The sequence below is a fragment of the Fundulus heteroclitus genome, chromosome 1 (genome assembly GCF_011125445.2).
Source record: "Fundulus heteroclitus isolate FHET01 chromosome 1, MU-UCD_Fhet_4.1, whole genome shotgun sequence".
Lineage (NCBI taxonomy): Eukaryota > Metazoa > Chordata > Actinopteri > Cyprinodontiformes > Fundulidae > Fundulus > Fundulus heteroclitus.
In genome coordinates, this window is record NC_046361.1 from 18,152,818 (window position 1) to 18,171,310 (window position 18,493).

Consider the following 18,493-nt stretch of genomic DNA (forward strand, 5'->3'; position numbering starts at 1 on the left):
AGCATCTGAACAAAACCAAAAACACCAAAAGGGAAAATGAATAAACTGCCTGAAAGACGAATAAACTTCCAGCAGAGACTGAGGCGTCTAAGATCTGCAGTCAGATCAAGCAGTGGTGTTATCTTTAAAAAGCAGTGGGTACATAAACATGGAGCCCAGTGTGTCAAAACGCATGAAAGCCAAAGCCGCAGCGCTCATTCGTTTTGACACGGAGTAATTCGGAGCTTTCATTCCCCTCCTTCCCACCCATGAAGCGCCGTTTGATCAGCCATTTTCTGACTCCAGCCCTCCGGTAGCTGCGGTGAAACTCACTTCTAAATACAAATGGAGGCCAACATCACCAGCCCCCAGTCCTTTCCCCCCCTTCCAGACTTCCATGCAAAAAGATTTATTTTGTGGGTGATAAACAGGACGCAGCTGCTCTTGAGCCGCGGAGGAGCTGGAAAAGCGACGAGTGTTTTTTGCTGATGCCGTGTGAGGCCGGGCCAAGAGCTCTGCCTTACCTCTCAACAGCTCCCTCTAAAGACAAATTCTGCTCCGACCCAAAGCAACTATTAAAGATATCTGGGCATTAAGATGAAGAGATCCGTTTTGCGTGTCAGCCCACTCTGAATTATTTAAACTGCCTAGAAAAACACAAAGAAAGCTTCACTTACCACTTCGTCCTCAGACCAGCACTTCTCTATCAGTTTAGGTACCGGCTTCTTCACCAGGCGCTGCAGAGCTTTGCCCGCGTCGTAGCTGCTCTCATGAAGCTGAAAAACAAAGACGCATACATGACTTGCACTATGCTGGTGAAGATTCTCAGTCATCCAGGTCATGGTCATTCCAAAAGAGTTAAAAAACAAAAAAAAACTAGACTTTTTTTCCCGAAGTTAAAGACGTTTTGCTTCCTTTCCAGAAAGCTTTCTCAATTCAAAATGTGGAGCTCCACTCTACTCCAGACATTTTGAATTGGGAAAGCTTTCTGAATGGGAAGCGAAACTTCTTCAAACTTCGGAAAAAAGTCCAGCTGTTTCGTTTTTTAACTATTTTGGAACAACTTACACTACAATCATATACCCGAAGCAACAAAATGCATGAAAGTAGATAAATGTATCCACATTTTGTCACATTACAATTATAAGCCTTAATGTTTCAAATAGTGCATAACTGAAGTGGAAGCTTTAGGATACACAGTGTTACATTTCTTATACTAATAATCTGAAAACGGTGGCCTGCAGTTGTATATTCGGCCCCTTTGAGTCAATATTTTGTAGAACTACGCAACATTTCTGCCAGCTTTCAACATCTAGACGGGCATTTTTGCCCTTTCTTATTTACAAATAAGGTTAAGCTCCGTCAGGCCTGATGGAGATCACCCATGATCACCAATTCTTAAATCTCTCAACAGAGACTCTTAAATGGATTTAGGTCTGGACTTTGACTAGGCTATTTTAACACATTAATAGGTTTTAAACCAGGGGTGTTCAAAGTGCAGAAATTTTGTAAGGCCCTCAACCCAATTTGTTTTTCCAGCTCAAAAAAGGCTGATGCAGTTTAAAAACTTCTTGCAGTGAAATTTCCACTGATGTGATTCATTTGAAAGGTACAGAGAAATTAAAGTCTTCTAAAAATGGAAGACAGAACACCACGTACTCTTCCTATATCAACCAGGTTCACTCAAGAGCCGACGTTGGTGCACCCATTTAGTAAACAAAGCTGAATAAAGCAAGACTTACTAAAGAAAGAGCAACCAGTTTCCCGTTTTTGAAGCCTAGAATAAACACCAAAAATCCGGAAGATAACAGATTTTTTTGGAGTTTTAAAACATTTGCAAGTTTTTTTTTCCCCTCTCTTTTACACAACGCAAATCTGGAAGATCTATAATGATTTACTGCTCCCTTTTCATGAAAATGTTGCACTTTGTTTATATTTGCACAGGTAAAAAGGAAGATTTCACAATAAAAACTTAATTTTGAATGAAAAAAGAAAACAAATCTAAATTTGTGGACCTCAGTTCCGTTCACATGGCAAAAACACCCTTTAGCAGTTGCAGGGAACAACCATTTTTACAATCAATGCCGGAAATTTACAAATTATAATATAGAGAGACCGAAAGAAAGGCAAGGAACCCTAAGGTCAGTGGATTTAATACCTAAACCTAATTTAATACCTGTGGTTTATCCCCTCCTCTGAGGGATAGCCCTAACATTGGCGGATGAGAAACCTTAAGCTATGGTCAGTGCATTTAATACAGTTACAACAGGGCTTAATTTATGTACTTTTTACTGAAGGTGATCAGGCATATCAAAACCATAAACACTTCAGGAGCGACTTGTGGCGATTTTGTTAGACTTCCGGTGTGTACGTCCGGCACTGATTGTAAAAATGGCGGCGCCTGCAACTGCAGTGGGATACTCTTGGAAATTTTGGACATCCCTGCTTTAAACAAGGATGGAAGTTTACCATTGTTGGCCTGCTGTGCAGTTTTTTTCTTACACACAGACTCAATGTTTTGCATGTAGGCCATAAAGTTAAACTCTGGTCCCATCTGACCAAAGCATCCTTTTCACAGCTGCATTTCCTACATGGCTCGTGACAAAAATGCAAATATAGATATCTGCAGCTCCTCCAGTGTCACCAGGGGCCCTGTGACCGCTCATCCGCCTGAGCTTAGATGGACGGGCATGTCTTGGCTGGTTCGCAGCAGAGCCATACTCTTTCAATTCATTTAACAATGCTATGTAAGATGTCCAAAGTCTGGAACAATGTTTTATAACTTAACCCTACTGTTGAAGTTTCTCCCTGACCCGTCTGCTGTGTTCTTTAGTCTTCATGATGCTGCTTGTTTATTGATGTTCCCTTAAAAACCTCTGAGGTTTTCATAGAACAGCTGGATTCATACTGAAATTGCAATTGTTTGGACTCGCTTTAAGAAATATCGATGTAAAGAAGGACTGAATGCAAAATTATTTGCAAATAATTAAAGGTGTGCACCATCTTTCTGCCAGTTCACAAACATGCACTACTTTGCTTTAGTCACATAAAACCCCATAAAATACATTACAGCCTGAAGGCGTAGGGTTATAAATGTGAAAAGGGACACGAACACAGTAGATGAGCTACTTGAGCTGTAACCAAATCACATGTGAAGTTGACGCGCAAGATAAAAGAAATAAAATTCCACATCTAGGTGTGACGGGACTTGTCGGTACAAATCCTCAGCATCAGCGGAAACGCCTGCCAAGGCCTGAAAGCCAGTCTGGAGATGAACGGCGCCGTGAAAAGGGTCCGTAGCTGCGGAGCTTTAAGCACTCCGTCACATTCAATTGGGTGAAACAGGCAGCGCTGGAGCGCTCCCTCTGAGAATAAACAAGCATCGCTCATTGGAATTGCAAATAGAGAAGAAGGTCAAGAGACAATGACCTGCGCGATATGCTAATTTTCTAGTTTATAGAGTCGGCATATAAATCCCCTGTTTATGATGATTCTAATCTCTTTGTTGTGCTTGATTCCTCCGCATGCATTGTCAGTGTGACGGACAATTGTCTCATTATGCCTAATGTACTGCTCGCTTCTGAGGTTGGGTTCACAGAAAGGGAAAAAAAAAAGGGGGGGAGGGGCTTGTCTGCAGTCTCAGAGGCCTTATTATGATCCATCACCGCTCGGAAAAAACTCCAACTACACCTACACACAGATTTCACCAACTAAAATGTTGGTGTTGTGCAGCCATTCGGTTGTGCATCACCAAGTGGTCCAGCTGTTGCGTAACGACTTACAGTGTTAAGTGCGTTTAATGTAGTGTCATCTCGAGAGGCGGCTAGACAACCATCTTCTGTCGATCCTCCATCACACATCCCTGCAAAGGCAGCCATGCTCCTGCAGACACAAACCATATATGGTTTTAAAGTAAAAAATAAATAATAAAAAGCCAATAGATCAGGTTGCATGCCATAAAGAACACTTCTTTGACATCGGTGTGGGCGGATAAATGCAGAAGTCACCTGAGAGTTAATTCTTGCATCTAACAAAAACATTTCGCTTCATAATGCTAAAAAAAAAAAATCAATACAGCGACCTCGCATCAACTGAATGTTTCTGGTCAACCAGAAACTTTCAAACAATGAAGAAGAATCAGAATTAGGGCTGAATAATTAATCGCATTTTCAATATAATCGCAATTTAAAAAAAACGCAATTTCCAAATCGCAGAGGTCTGCAATTTTTGGCTATGTAACAATTAGGGAATTAGACACGTCCATTAGGTATTGGTAAAATGTTTAAAGTGGGTTTGCCTCCACATGGAGAGGAAGACAGTTGCAGCAGTGAGATAATCTAATTTTATTACTTGTATTAGAGTTTGTATAAATCATACATAGCATTATGATTTATACAGGTCAATCAGTTTATTACATAGACTTGCTTGTTGGTTGCACTTCATGTTCAACAAGGATTGATGTCCAAATCAACTAAAAGCTGTTCTCTTGAATAATATTCTGATTAATAGAAACATTAAAAGTTCTTGTTTTAAATAGTCCTTGTTTACAAACATCTTTATTTAGAGGTCATTTTTGTTGCTTGTGGTTAATGCAGAGAAAAGTCAAAATTGCAATTTTGGTTGAAATATATCGTAGTCAGAACGCAATCATTTCTGCTCAGAGTTTAGATGCTGTGGGTCTTTTAGCAACTAATCTGCACGGCGAGGAAACAAATTGATTTGTTGTTTGTATATGTTTAAAAAGACATGATAAATCAAACTGGAAAAAAATCGTATTAAATCGCAATTTTAAGAAAAAAAAAAAGTCGCAATTAGATTATATTCCAAAATCGTTCAGCCCTAATCAGAATTGAACTTGAACAAGCAAAAGATGAACACACACACGCAGCACATGAACTTTATGATGACTGATCTCAGCCCATGACGATGTACAAATCAACTCCAACATCAAAAGGTAGTATTTTATGAACTACAACCAATCACTGATTTCATGCTTTCACACATTCTAAGGCTTGTAGACATTTTTAACACATGGATTATGTAAATGCTTTCAGATCTCAGCCGTGCTATGGCAGAATGACTTGGAATGACACTTTTAATCCATTTTAAAACCCTTGCAGTTGATTTAAAAGCTTAAATACTACAGACTTGTGCATTGGAGTGGATTTCTGTTTTACTCTGGGCTCACCTTGCAGCTCTGAGGTACATAAGAAGGTCACAGTCGTTGACCCCTGGCATCCAGACCAGCTCTTCATTCTCGGTCACGGCCTGGCCACCAGGGGAGGGGAAAGGCTGCAGCTCTGGGAGCTTGGCCTAATTAGGTCCACAGGGAAGGAGAGAGACAGATGGTATCACACTACAAATAGCACGCAGGCTTGAAAAGAAAAAAAAAAAAAAAACAGAGAAATATCAGCTTACAACCCCCTGTCATCAACTTTTCACTCTGAGCCTGCATGATGACGGTGGGGACAAGTTAGAGTCACGATGATTCAACATCTCAGCACAGAAAGTCATTAATGAAAGACAATGACTCAGTCCACTGTGAACTTCTGCTGTTAACAACCAAGACGTGAGTTTCCATAAGTCCTCTAAACGAGGAAGGCATGTTAACCTGATGATGTTTCAGAGGTAGCATTTAACTCTAGCTGTTGACATAAAAGCATCCGCTTCACCGTAGGACTAACTTTTGGTCCCTGTATGCAGAGTTTTATTCTGCATAAAAGGTAAATAATGAATAGATTTAAACTCAACAGAAAGTTGTCATCAGCAGCAATGTTTCTAAATGTATCTCTGTTCTAACATTCCTTTCAAAGAAATTAGCTTAAATAAAAAAATAATTAGCTACAGGTTCCAATAATATTGGGCAACTACTGCATATCAACAAGCTCCTAATATTCTAATTGTTCTTCCAGTTTTTAATGGGACGAGTTGAGAATTTTCACGGTTGAGTAAAAGAAACACCAGTTGTCCAGGGCATATAAATGTAAAACTAAAACTATAACATTATCTGATTGCTCTGGTTTAAAAGAAAAAATAATTCTCTAGTTGCTGAAAAAGCATTTTGATCGTTATATGTATAATAATGATATCAGTGATATTAATTTATAGTTATTTTAATTTTGTTCCACTTTTGAATAAGTTTAGTATAGGCTAGCTTAATTTGGTGGCAATTTTCATAATTGCCACTGCTATAATAGTTATAATATTCTGTTTGTAGCACAGAATATTATAACTTGTCGTAACCAAAATATATCATGCTTATATCAGCTAGTGAGCTAGTTAGGCTAGCTACTCCTGGCTAGCAAGGACTCAGACACCCATCAGACATGCCACTTTTAAAATAACGAAACCTCAAACAGAAATGTGTGGCACTCTTCTAGTTTTGGCACAAATCCCGCTCAGCAAGATTTCCAAACAGCTAAAATTGGTTAAATTGTAGTTTGTCAGCTTCTTTTCAGGGCAGCTGACTGGCAGTGAGCAGAAACAGGTAGGGGTGGGGCAGCACTGCATTATTCTAGGCTCCATAGAGTCAGGACAAAAATAAACTCCAGCAACTAATTAAAAGGAGTTTAAACTGTAGCAAAGGTACAACGGAGCATTTTTGCAATTTTGAAACTGTAATTTTTAAAAATTGGCTTTACTTTGATACTAGTAACTGTGTTAACGTCAGACTGCGAGATTATTAAAACTGCTAGATAAGGTGAAATAAAGTTACAAAGCAGTATGTCTTCCTGTAATTTTAAAGGAAAAAAATAAAAATTTGCTCATGTGTTTTGTAGTTATGCATGAATTATTTTTGAAAACGTTAAATTTTTTTGAATCGTGGCTCATGCAGATTTCACATCTGCAGATTTTCTGACTTTTCCTGAATTCCCTGTCCTTTGCTGTGATTTTAAAATCTAAAATACTAAAGTTCACCATGACTTTATGGTAGCTATTTCTACTGTAGCCAGGCTTTAAAACTGGACACTGGAAAAAAAACAGAAACTAGAAAGAAGGAAGGAACAAACAGGAAGGAAGGATGGAAGAAAAAAACAAAGAGCACAATAAAGGATAGAAATTAAGAAAGATTAACGAAAAGAAAAGGAAAGAAGGAAGAACAAGAGCTAACAAGAAAGGAAGGATAGAAGGAATAGAAGTATGCCACAAAGAAGGAAGGCAAGACACAAGGAGACAAAAAAAGTACCAGCATATGAAAGAAGGAAAGTAAAGAAAGAAAATTGCAAGGAACCGAGAAAGGAAGGAAGAACTTAAAGCGGGGATGGAGGAAGGAGGAAAGGACACAAATAAGTAAACACAAAAGGAGGACAAAACTGTTAAAATCAGATAGAAAAAGGTTGGAAATAGCCCTATTCTTACACACTTTATATTTATTTTCCATACTCATCCAGAGCTGGAAAATACTGAGATTAAATTCCAAACCTTTCCAGTCTGAGTGGGAAACCCAGCAAAAATATTTCTCTTGTAAAGATACCAGAGCTGCTTGGCACTTCAATCCTTCATTTTGCCAGTTTGCACAACCTCCTAAAAAAAGGTAAAAAACTGAACAGCTTCACGTTTAGCTTGGATCTGAATCTCCCACATGAATGAAGAGTGGTCTACTCTCAGCGTGATAACCGTGCAGGCAGAGGCAGCATCTCATTTCCATGCTGATGTGTGCTGTGCGATGACTTACTTGGTGACTCGGTCCCACTCGGATTTCCCCCTGTGTGCTGTTTAGTCGCCTGAGAAAGAGACAAAACGGACGAGATTGAAACCAAATATTTATCCATTCAGATTTCATGCACAGGCGTGAAACGTGTGAATATGCCTCCAGCAGCCCAACAAAAGGTAGAAATTATAAACAACTAAAGCTAAAGGGCAAGAAGGCTAAACTAGAAGCTAATTAAGACACGAATCCATGACAAAGAGAGGTTGACGGCAAAGATGATGAAGGTGTCAAAAGTGCAATAAGTACACAGTGTTTTATTCTGAGAAGCAAATACAGATTTCAGGAGAATATTCCCTGTGCTGCCGTTCAGAGAAAATTTGCAGGCCTCATATTATGGATGCAGCAATAAAAGGGGAGGAGGGGGGGGGGGGGGGGACGTGGAGTCGCTGGCTGTGGATGTGCAGAGCGAGGAGCCTCTGGAAGCGGCTGCCGGTACAAACGCTGGTAGCCATAGAAACTGCTGTTTAATAATAGTGTTCGGATTCTCCAGCTGCAGTGGATTAAAGAAAATGACAAGATGTTCCCTTTGAAAAGCCTTTCCCCCCCCTGTGTTGCCAAGGCAACGGCTCTGATTTTCATACAAGCGAGTGCGAGGCGGCCCAGAATCTGTCAGCGTGATTTGCACCCGGAGAAGCTCACACTCCATCACGCAGACCTGGAGGAAACTCAAGAGGCCGAAAAAACCCTCTGGTTCTCCTTACAATCCTCGCATCCATGCAAACACTGTGGCGCTCAGGCTCTCCCTCTCTCTTCCTCTCTCTCCCCTTCCCAACCCGTCTTCCTCCCACACAGTTTCTGTGACAGGGCCGGGTGATTAAAGGTGTAATCTGAACTACGGCTGACAGGCGTGCTGGCACGGACCCAGGTACAAACGCAGCACAAACAGAGATTAATAAATAAAATTCGGCTGCATTAAGTGACCCTCGTCTCCACAGTGCACCGCTCCAGAGAATGTTGCAACGCTACATTTTGATAAACAAACATCTGCAGTGGTTATGAAAAGCTAATGCAGTAAAATGTCTACCTTTAAAAACAAAGGATGAATGCTGTAGATGAACTATAGTTTGTTCTAGAGGTGCACCAATCATGCAGCCGCAGATCGGTATCCTGGATCGGCTCCGATCATCGACCAAGAAAACCCTTCCTTTATTTTACTATTCATTAAAGATAAGTCAAAGAGCTCACTTTATTATTGTATAAACACCAGCATAAAGTACATACCGGTAATTTGATCTGTAGTAAAACTTATGTAAAGGGTAGCCACAAATTAGGATAAGCTGTTGTTTTTTTTCCTAACTTTATCAAAGAACCTTCAGCACATTATCTTCATGTGTGTGCTGTTGTCCTTTAAAAAAATAAATAAAAACCTGAATTGGTCATAATCATAATGGCCGTAAAAAGCCTGATTGGTGCGCCTCTCTTTATTTTCCAACATGCAGTGATGATGACAGAGAGCTGCTCCAATCAGTCCTTTTCTGCTCTATTTATTAATGTTTGTCTGTGAATGACCCTCCAAATTGTATAGTCAGAATATTGCTTTCTAATTCTCAATAATCTGTATTAGAAGTGCACTAATCTGTCCCTTTCTGGACTATACCTAATTTTGGGTTAATCTGAGGTCTGATCTGTTGATTTACTCCTTTTTTTCTAAGTACTGTAGCCCATAACAGAGAAGGCTGTGCAGCAAATTACTTGATAGGATTTCTGAATCCTACAGAAAAATGGAGAAATTACAAGATTACCCCATTTATGCATTAAACATATATCCGACATATTTATCTGTTTTTTTTTTATCAAACTTAATAAAAGTACATCAAAGGGCATGCTGCTGGTTAATACGTTTAAAGATCCAAGTTTCTAATTTTAATGGATTTAATGCATAGGATAGACATATTCTGACTTTCCCAAAGTTCAATTTGGCCAATTCTAATTTATTGGTAATTGATCAGTGCATAATTTAGTTTACCATTTTGTTAAGATACAATGCATGATAACAGTTTTTTTGGATTTATTTAAGGGAAACACCTAAAAGATTGAACTGTTTTATTCACAAACATTAAATAATACGCAAGAAATGAATGTCTGGTTGGGATTTACAGAGACGAAAAAAAGTAAAATACATAGACGCTGAACTAACATGGCTTGTGTTCTTGACAACCAATGTTGTGCAAATGCATTTCTGACATTGTGCAATAAGTCGTGTAACAGTACATTTGGCAGGAGGTTGTAAGCATGACAAATGAGGACCTATGCTCCAGGATAAAAACAGCATGTGTGAAGAAAACCATGCTTTAATGTTGCAAAATTCCTCAGAGACGAGACTGAAGACAGACTGCAGCAGCTTCCAGGAGTTTCCTGAAATATAGGGATGCGCATAATACTCGGCACAGATCCAAATTGGTCTAGTTCCCTTGTTTAGCTGGTCAACTACTGTAAAAATCTAATTTTCTCCCCTTGTTCCTTTGATGCATCAAAACTGAGAAATTGCAACATTTTGAGCCTGACAACCAAATAAACCAACAGCATAACCGTTGATACACCTTTGGGAATAAAATCTTAATTGTGTTGCATTCAAAACAAATACCTCTATCACAACTGTAACACTTTTTTGGTAGGCATTATAATCAGCAGGTCAGATCTCAAAGGAAATTTGAAATGGGTACCTACAAGTAAAAGCCTGATGGTGCAGACAGTAGGCAGACCTGAACAGTTTTAAATGTATAATGATACCAGTCTGCTGTAAGTGATTCAGATATATTTAAGAGAATTTTGCCATTATAAAATTATATATATATATATATATATATATATATATATATATATATATATATATATATATATATATATATATATATATATATATATATAGTGTGTTTATAATCTAATTTTCTGCAGCAACTAATCGTGTTTATTTACGTTTCCCCCTAATAATCCTCTAAAAGCCTGTTGCCAAGTGCAATAAACAATGTTAAACATGTCCCTTTATTCCTCACAAATTCAGCTTAAAGTCTTCATTAGCACACAATCTTGTCAAGTAATTACAGGCTTATTTCTGAAACCCAAACAACGTGACAGTCGGGGCAACTTGGTGCGTGGGGTAATCAAGGAAAACCCCGCCCACTCCATCAATTCCAGCCAATCAGAGCGCGGGACCGGTGGCACACTGACATAATTGCAGTCCGGCTAAGACAGAGCAACTGGAAGGCATTAGTATTAGTAAGCGGAGCCGGCTGAGCTTTGGCTGCACCGCGGCGACGCATTTAACGCGCCATGTCGGCGTGGCTGCAGACAGGAGCCGCAAAATGGAGCCTGTCTCACACCGTAGCAGTAGCAGGTTTATGGGCAAGCCCCGCTGCAAGCACCGCGCATTTAGCGGGGCATTATTGTGCATCCACCCCCCCTCTTCCCCCCTTACCCCACCGCCCCGTCACTGGCAGCGCAGCCCCGGGTGACGGAATGCGCTGACAGGCTGGCCGCAGCGAGCGTCCTCCTTTCTTCTCCCCGCGGCACAGACAACAGCCGCTCCGGCGCGGTGACAGCGGCGCGGGGCAGCTCGCTAACACCCCCACCCCGCTTTAAAGCAGACAGCGCCGGGGAAAATACGAGCAGCCGACGCCAGCGCCGCGGCTACACCACCGGCGCAGAGGAGAGGAGAGAAGAGGAGCGCGGACCTACCTCCGGGGGCTGAACAGGTCGTCCATTTCTGACATGGAGCCCCGAGGCTGGGTGGTGACACCGTGTGTGCGCGCGCCGGACTGAACCTTCCCCCCTCCTCTCACACCTATGCCTGGGCGCTCTAAAATGGAGAAGCACGCATTGTGCCTGCCTCGGAGAGGCGCTCACTGAGCTTGTGCTGTGACCTCAGCCTGCACGCACAGCGTCAACAGCTCCACTCGCTCCTCCGCGGGGCTCTACTGAGCATGTGCCGCGACCTCACACAGACACGGCGAGTAAACACACACGGAGCCACGCGCGGGACGCTCCTCTGCGCCGCGACACCTCGCTCTGAATACCCGAGGAGAGGGTAGGAGGAGGAGGAGGAGGAGGGGGAGCAGCCCCTGATGCCAACAACAAGGACTGCTGCCAGAGCAGCAGAAGAGATGCTCCTACAGCATCTTCACTTCTCCCATTCAGCGTCTAAAGTGTCTCCGGAGATGCTACTGCGTGAAAACGCAGATATAAAACCAGCCCGCCTCTAAAAAAACACCACCTTAACTTAGCCGCCGTGAAAACTGTGCGCCAGCGACATTTTCTAGAGTTGCGTGTAAAATAAGGTGACTTGTTCTCAAGGAGTGAAGAGAAGGACGTTTCAATTAAAGTTTACCACAGACCAATATGTCTGAAAGTGAGTTAACGAGGGGCATAGAACAAAAACTCCCTCGCGGTTAGTAATAATAATAGTAATATCATCTTTATAGTCATTGAAACATACATTACGACAAAATCTGTTCTCTGCTTTTAACCCATCACCCTTGGGGAGCAGTGGGCTGCTATGTGCAGCACCCAGGGAGCAATCTGGGGTTAAGGGTCTTGCTCAGGGACCCAGAGTGCTGGCACTGGGGATCAAACCGGGTACTTGCATCCTTCTCTGAGTGCAAGCTCACTGCTCTGACCACTAGGCCAACACTCTCCGACCCTTTTAGGTGAGGCGCTTGCTGTCTCTGTCATCGGTCTGAGGGATGTTCAGCCACACTGGTACGTCTGGGGACGCTGCCATGTTGCTGCTTCAGCGTCAATTGGTTCACAGGTGGGCTCAGATTTTCCTCTAGAAGACCAGATTTGACCCCCCCCATGTCTGAAAAGGCTAGGCTGCTGTTCAGACCTTCGTAAAGACATTTTCTCTGAGGCAAGATGCCACATACATGTCAGGCTGCACATTATATTACAAGTATTGTGCTGTGTAGACGTGATTTGTCCAGTTACAAATTACTTTTTTGATGCAAAAATGTTTCAGATCCGACTTTTTTTTAAATATATAAAATATAAGAAAAAAACATAAAATGTTCTCATAGTAAGTCGTTTCTAAAATGATGCAGCCTTTTAGCAGCATGGACAAAATCCCTTTTGTGACGTTTTGTGTTCTGCAAGTTTGGACCAGAAAAAAAAAAAAAAAAACATGAAGGAAGTTGAAGCTTATTGTGCAAACAGGATGATGTTGAGCTCCATCAGCTGTAGCTGCCTAATGTTCAGAGATGATGGACTCAGCTGCTGCTTCCCAGTCCACCTGAGACCAATCTGTCAAATTAGAACTACAGGCGCCCCATTTCAGCTGAACAGTATCTGTCCACCTGTCTCAGGTTGGTGGGCATCTCTATATTAACATTTATCAGTGATCTGAAGTAAAAATATCTTTCCTGTCTGAAATTCCCCCACTACGTCACATAGTGGAGTCTCTCTGATTGGTTGACGTCCCGCGTCCAGATGCAAATGTTCAGATTTTCCAACTTCTAGCATTGACCGCTCTAGAGGCGCTTAACACACGTCAAACCAAATTTGCAGCACAAAGCGCACAGAAAGCTTCAAAACGCACCGCAGGACCTCTCTGAGCCCCCAGAGGAGCGTCCACCATAGACTGTACATGAAAACCTGATGTACTTGATCAGGGGTGTCAAACTCATTTTTGTTTAGGGGTCGCATTCAGCTTAATCTGATCTCCAGAGGGCCACACGAGTAAACTCATTGCAAGATAAATAGAACTAATAAATGTGGACTTATTGATTTTTATATTAAGTTAATTTCACTTTTACACAATATATTATGAATAACCTCAGCGTTTTTAAGAAAAGTATGTGCAATTTCAACAATACTTTTACTCAGTTAAACATTTACTTGTGCATTATGCATAAGAACTGATCACAGTGATTATACAATGTTGAAAAACATTTATTCACCTTTTTTGGAACTTAAAAACACTGTCCTGCATGACAAAATACATCAAACAGATAAAAAATAAGAAATGATTTGAATTTTTCCACACCTGAAGCTTAATCTGCTAATTAAAACACAGCGCCCCTCGTGGACAATATAGGAACTGCATATTTTCAATTAAACGAAGTACATGTTTTTTTCAATAATTGTTTTATCATTCTATTCTTTTTATCTTGTCCACTTGTGAAAGTCAAATCTGATGAGCTCTTTGTGGCATCTTATTGCCACATTGCCAGACAGGACACTGGAATTTTTTTTTAAATAATGATAATGCATTTAGCCACAGGGCCGGACTAAATTGTTCGGCGGGCCGGATCCGGCCCGCGGGCCGTATGTTTGACACCCCTGGACTAGATGCTCAAAAGGTTTGGTCTGAACGCAGCATTACCAGTCAACAGCAACAGTGTTTATAAAAATACCATGATTTTGTAAAGAGGAGAGAAATCATTAAGTAAAAACCAAAGTAAGATTATTAAATCTTATTTATTAAATCTGCATTTCCCACAGCTTAAAATCTGACTTGGAGAATAGCTGCAAAAAACAAAGATCCAAAAAACAACACAGCCCAGGCATCAGCATTTTGTCCATCTACACCTAAGCTTTTCTTGAAGTAATGTGTCCCAATTTGCTGCGAAAACAGAGAGGACAGCAATTACAACCTGGCATAATTTAATCTAATCAATACCAAAACAATTTAGAAGCCACGGGGGTTTCCCCCAGATCATTTCCCATAATCACACTGCATTAGGCTCCCTGTTTACTGATAAGATTATCAGAGTAACGAGTATACAGCATGGTTGGAGTACCTACCCCAAAACAGTAGAAGGACGTAAACATAAAAGATACGTTTCATGCCTTAGATGTGCTGCAGGAACAGTAACAACAACAATACCGCTGGATGTGAAGAAACCATTTGTTCAAAAACATCCATTTGCTTTTCAATAAGAACCGAGGACACTGAAAATACCTTTTAGTTACATTTTATCAGCTGTGCATCTGCTGGGAGATATTCACACAGATGAAAAACCAAAGACTATGTTTCATCAACAAAGACTTGATTTCAATGGAGAAAATGAACAAAACCCACTTTTGATTAGTTCTTAAGCTCAAACATATGACATTAGATTTTTCTGCTGCTTTTCTGTGACAAGTGAGCGTAAACTGTTACTTAAAAAGTAATTTTTTTAAACTCAGAAAGAAAACATTCAGTGTAGCTTACCCTGACTCATTTAAATGCTTTTCACAGCCATTAAAAGCTACGCAGTGCCTTGCAAAAGTATTTAAAGCCCTTGAACTTTTTCCACTTTCTTCAAATCATTCCAAAAAAACTTCAAACTGGGATTAAACCAACAGGTGAGAGACCAACACAAAGCGGTGCATTAAAAAAAAACGCTCTCTACCAGCTTTACACATCTGGAGTCTTAACTTCTTGTTTATTCTTCTTTGTAAAACAGCCCAGAGTCAGTGTGTGTGGAGGGAGAGGGTCTGAACACCTTCTGAACTGGTTTAGCCCAGAGCTGTGAGTGGATCGTCCCTCCAACGAGCTTTGATCTGAACCGGGCGTGTCCAAAGTGCCGCCCGGGGGCCTTTTGTGACCCCTGTGCTGATTTTCTGAGGCCCTCCTACTCCATTTTAAGAAGCATTTGGTCCACCAGCACAGGCCACTGACGCAAATGGCAACTTTTCATTTCTAATTAAGGCAAAATTATTATAGACAGGTTAAAATCTTACAGTTGAAAATTTTAGGTAAAACACAAAGTGATCGTTTTTTTTTTTTTTTAAATAACCACACTTTTAACTTTCTCTTTAAATTCATAGTAAATAGGACCACGTCTATCCAAGGATGTTTTCTTGGAGACTTTGGTTCATTTAATTCTGATATAAATTAATTTATTAAAATTTCAAAGGTCTACTGACCCAAATCCTGTTTTAAAATTGCTAAATCATATATCTATCTATATATATCTATAGATAGATATATCTATATCTATATATCTACATCTACATCTATATATATATATATATCTATATATATATATATATATATATATCTATATATATATATATATATATATATATATCTATATCTATATATCTATATATCTATATATATATATATATATATATATATATATATATATATATATATATATATATAGATATATAGATATATATATAGATATATATATATATATATATATATATATATATAGATATATATATAGATATATATATAGATATATATATAGATATAAATAATCAAGTCAAAGTAATTTGCTAACTGGACTAGCTTTTGATAAGGCAAATGAGCAAAACCCTTTCAACTTGGGCTCTGCAATTATTTACACGTCCTTTTCTGGCTGAATTTCTGACTAATTTGTTTAAATAAAATTATTATGTTTTGTAGAGCAGTTAAAATATTTACATAATTTTTTTTAGCTATCTATTTATTCTTTGTTCATTGATTTTGTGGCTCTCGAGTACCTCTAACTTGACGATTTCGGCCCATGGGCCAAAAAGTTTGGACACTCCTGATCTAGACCATTCGGTTCCAGTTCTGTTTTTTTTTTTTTCTCTATTATAACCCATCCTGTCTTTATCAGCTTCTAGAAGTGTTTCTTCCAGGACAGCCGTGTTATTTAGCTACATGGACCTTCAAGATAACCCTTTAGAAGAAAAGCATCCCCCACAGCACGGCGCTGCCACCACCTTAGTGTCCGTTCTCACTCACAGATGAATGATTCCTATTTAGTCTTTTCTGACCAGGACACTTTCTTTCATGTTTGCTGCGCCTCCTACGCAGCTAGCCGTGAACCAGAAACGGGACTTCTTGTTGCTTTCTTCCAACACTGGGTTTCTTTTTGCCACTCTTACAACTGTTCCTCAGACTTCACAATTTTACGAGCTACTTTGTGTCGGTCTGTCACGTAAAATCTCAACAAAGAAGACAGAAGTTTGTGACCCAACATGAAAAGGTGGAAGGGGCTTAAACCAAAGTTCCTGCATCAGGAACCGTCCCTGCTCATCAGTAGAGGTAAACAGACAGCAGCAGCTCACCTGGTCTCCGGGTTGTAGCCGAGGATGTAGAAAAAGGAGTCAATCCGGGCTTTGAACTCCCGAGCAGCAAAAATGTCAGAGAAATGGGAAATGTTGCATTTCCCCCTGCAGGACAGAGGACAAACTCTTAGACAGAAACAACGACACGACAAAGCCAAGCTGGAGCAAAAGTGCAAAAACGGAACTAAAAATAAGTAAGAGTTTCTTAAAATTAGTGTATCTGTCCTTGATTTGAGCAGATTAATAAAATGATCTGCCAATGGAATAAGAGTTATGCACTTAAAATAAGAACAATTCATCTCCATCGTCTTTTTTCAAGTGCAGGATGTCTAATAATCTTATTTTAGGGGCCAAAATACTCATTCAATTGGCAGCTAATATTATTTACCTGCTCAAATCTAGGACAGAAACACAAATTTTAAGAACGTTTTACTTATTTTTAGATCTGTTTTTGCAGTGTACGTTTCTGAATACTATAAAACTGTGTAAAAGTCAAAACTGAATGCTCTCGATCAGCGGCCGATCGGTCGGTGCCGTGCTACGCAAAACAGCTTTAATTTGTCGCTGCCATCAAGTGTGACTACGTTAGATCAGTTTTTACAGTGTATCTGTGATTAAAAGCTCTTTAGATGTTTGTTTATCGAGGCGTCGGCCTCTGTGTGCTGAAGCCATAAACCTCAGCTGAGCGTGTCTGCTTCAACTGAGGTGTCGGAGACGCCACAGAGATGTAGAGAAGACTTTCAACCTGCCTGCCCCCCCCCCTCTGACCACATCTTGATACCATTTCCCGTTTCCAGCACCCCGGTGCCTGACTCCATCAAAATAACAGACTTCACACGCACATGGAGCTCGGCCGCCGAGCACAGAAACAGTATCTTCTTCCTCTCCCTGGAAAGATTAAAGGGTGCTAAGGCGAGCCGGCTTCGCAGAGCTGCGGCATTACAGCATCCCGCTGGAATTCCCTCCCGTTTATCTAAAGCCTGGAGAATAAGGCAAATCAAAGGGAGCTCTGTGTAGCAGAGGTTGCAGCTAATTTTCCCTGAAATCAGTGGTTTCTGGAAGACATGGCTTTACTGCTCACACATGCTTCTGGTTAAAGAGAAGTGGGGGGGGGGGGCGGGTGGAAGAGACGGAGGCAGGGACAAAGAGTGGTTATACGTGTTCCCGCTGACATGGAGCAGAGAGGGCGCCCTCAGCGGTGCTGCAGAGCTGCAGGCAGGTGCGTCTTTCTGGGCGTGCATTTGATGCTAAGGCACAAGGAGGCGAGTTATTGCTTACATCCTTAGGCGTCTTATTCGTTTAGCAACCCGAGTGTTAATTAAACGCGCTGCATCCGGTTGCTGCTGCAAAGGCGTTTTCTATTAAAACAGCGCTTTCTGAGCTAAGCAGCCCCTGGGCACCGTGGAGCTGACAGCAATGCAGGCGTAATGTAGCACCGTCACCAGTTTACTGCCTGGGAGATCCAGTTCTGGATATTTACGACAGACCCGTGACCCTGGAGAGGCCACGCATAAGATGCCAGTGCTCCTCTTAAAATGCACGTAGCTGTCATTTCATTTACCCCCATTTAGCCAGGGGTTTATTTAAACATTGGGTTTTGTGAAGCAAGTAGTCCTTATGCAAAAAACACCCTAGCTTTATGCTAAAAGACACTAAATGTTTAAGAGTTACAGCTCACAGGATTGTTTGATCTAATGGACAGCAGAGGGCGCCACAAAAAGAGCCAAAATTTCCTGTAACATGGAAAACTATCATGACATATCTGGGTTTCCTCTCGGATTCTTTAAAATCATAGTGGTGATGTTTTTTATTTTTTTA

At 40.7% G+C, this 18,493-nt stretch overlaps 1 protein-coding gene across 6 annotated transcripts in view; it reads right to left on the reverse strand.

The window, feature by feature from the left end:
* rerea (arginine-glutamic acid dipeptide (RE) repeats a) overlaps positions 1-18,493 on the reverse strand; it is a 164,145-nt gene that overhangs the window by 38,309 nt on the left and 107,343 nt on the right. For 4 of the 6 annotated variants that reach the window (XM_036136822.1, XM_036136819.1, XM_036136827.1 and 1 more), the window contains exons 6-10: positions 16,676-16,780; positions 7,655-7,703; positions 5,168-5,292; positions 3,762-3,861; positions 657-755 (exon numbers count right to left, since the gene is read on the reverse strand). In XM_036136822.1, coding sequence (XP_035992715.1) covers positions 657-755; positions 3,762-3,861; positions 5,168-5,292; positions 7,655-7,703; positions 16,676-16,780 — 478 coding nt within the window. Of the gene's footprint in view, positions 1-656; positions 756-3,761; positions 3,862-5,167; positions 5,293-7,654; positions 7,704-11,365; positions 11,613-16,675; positions 16,781-18,493 lie in introns of those variants that run through there. The other 2 variants (XM_036136830.1, XM_036136831.1) reach the window with 2 other exon arrangements.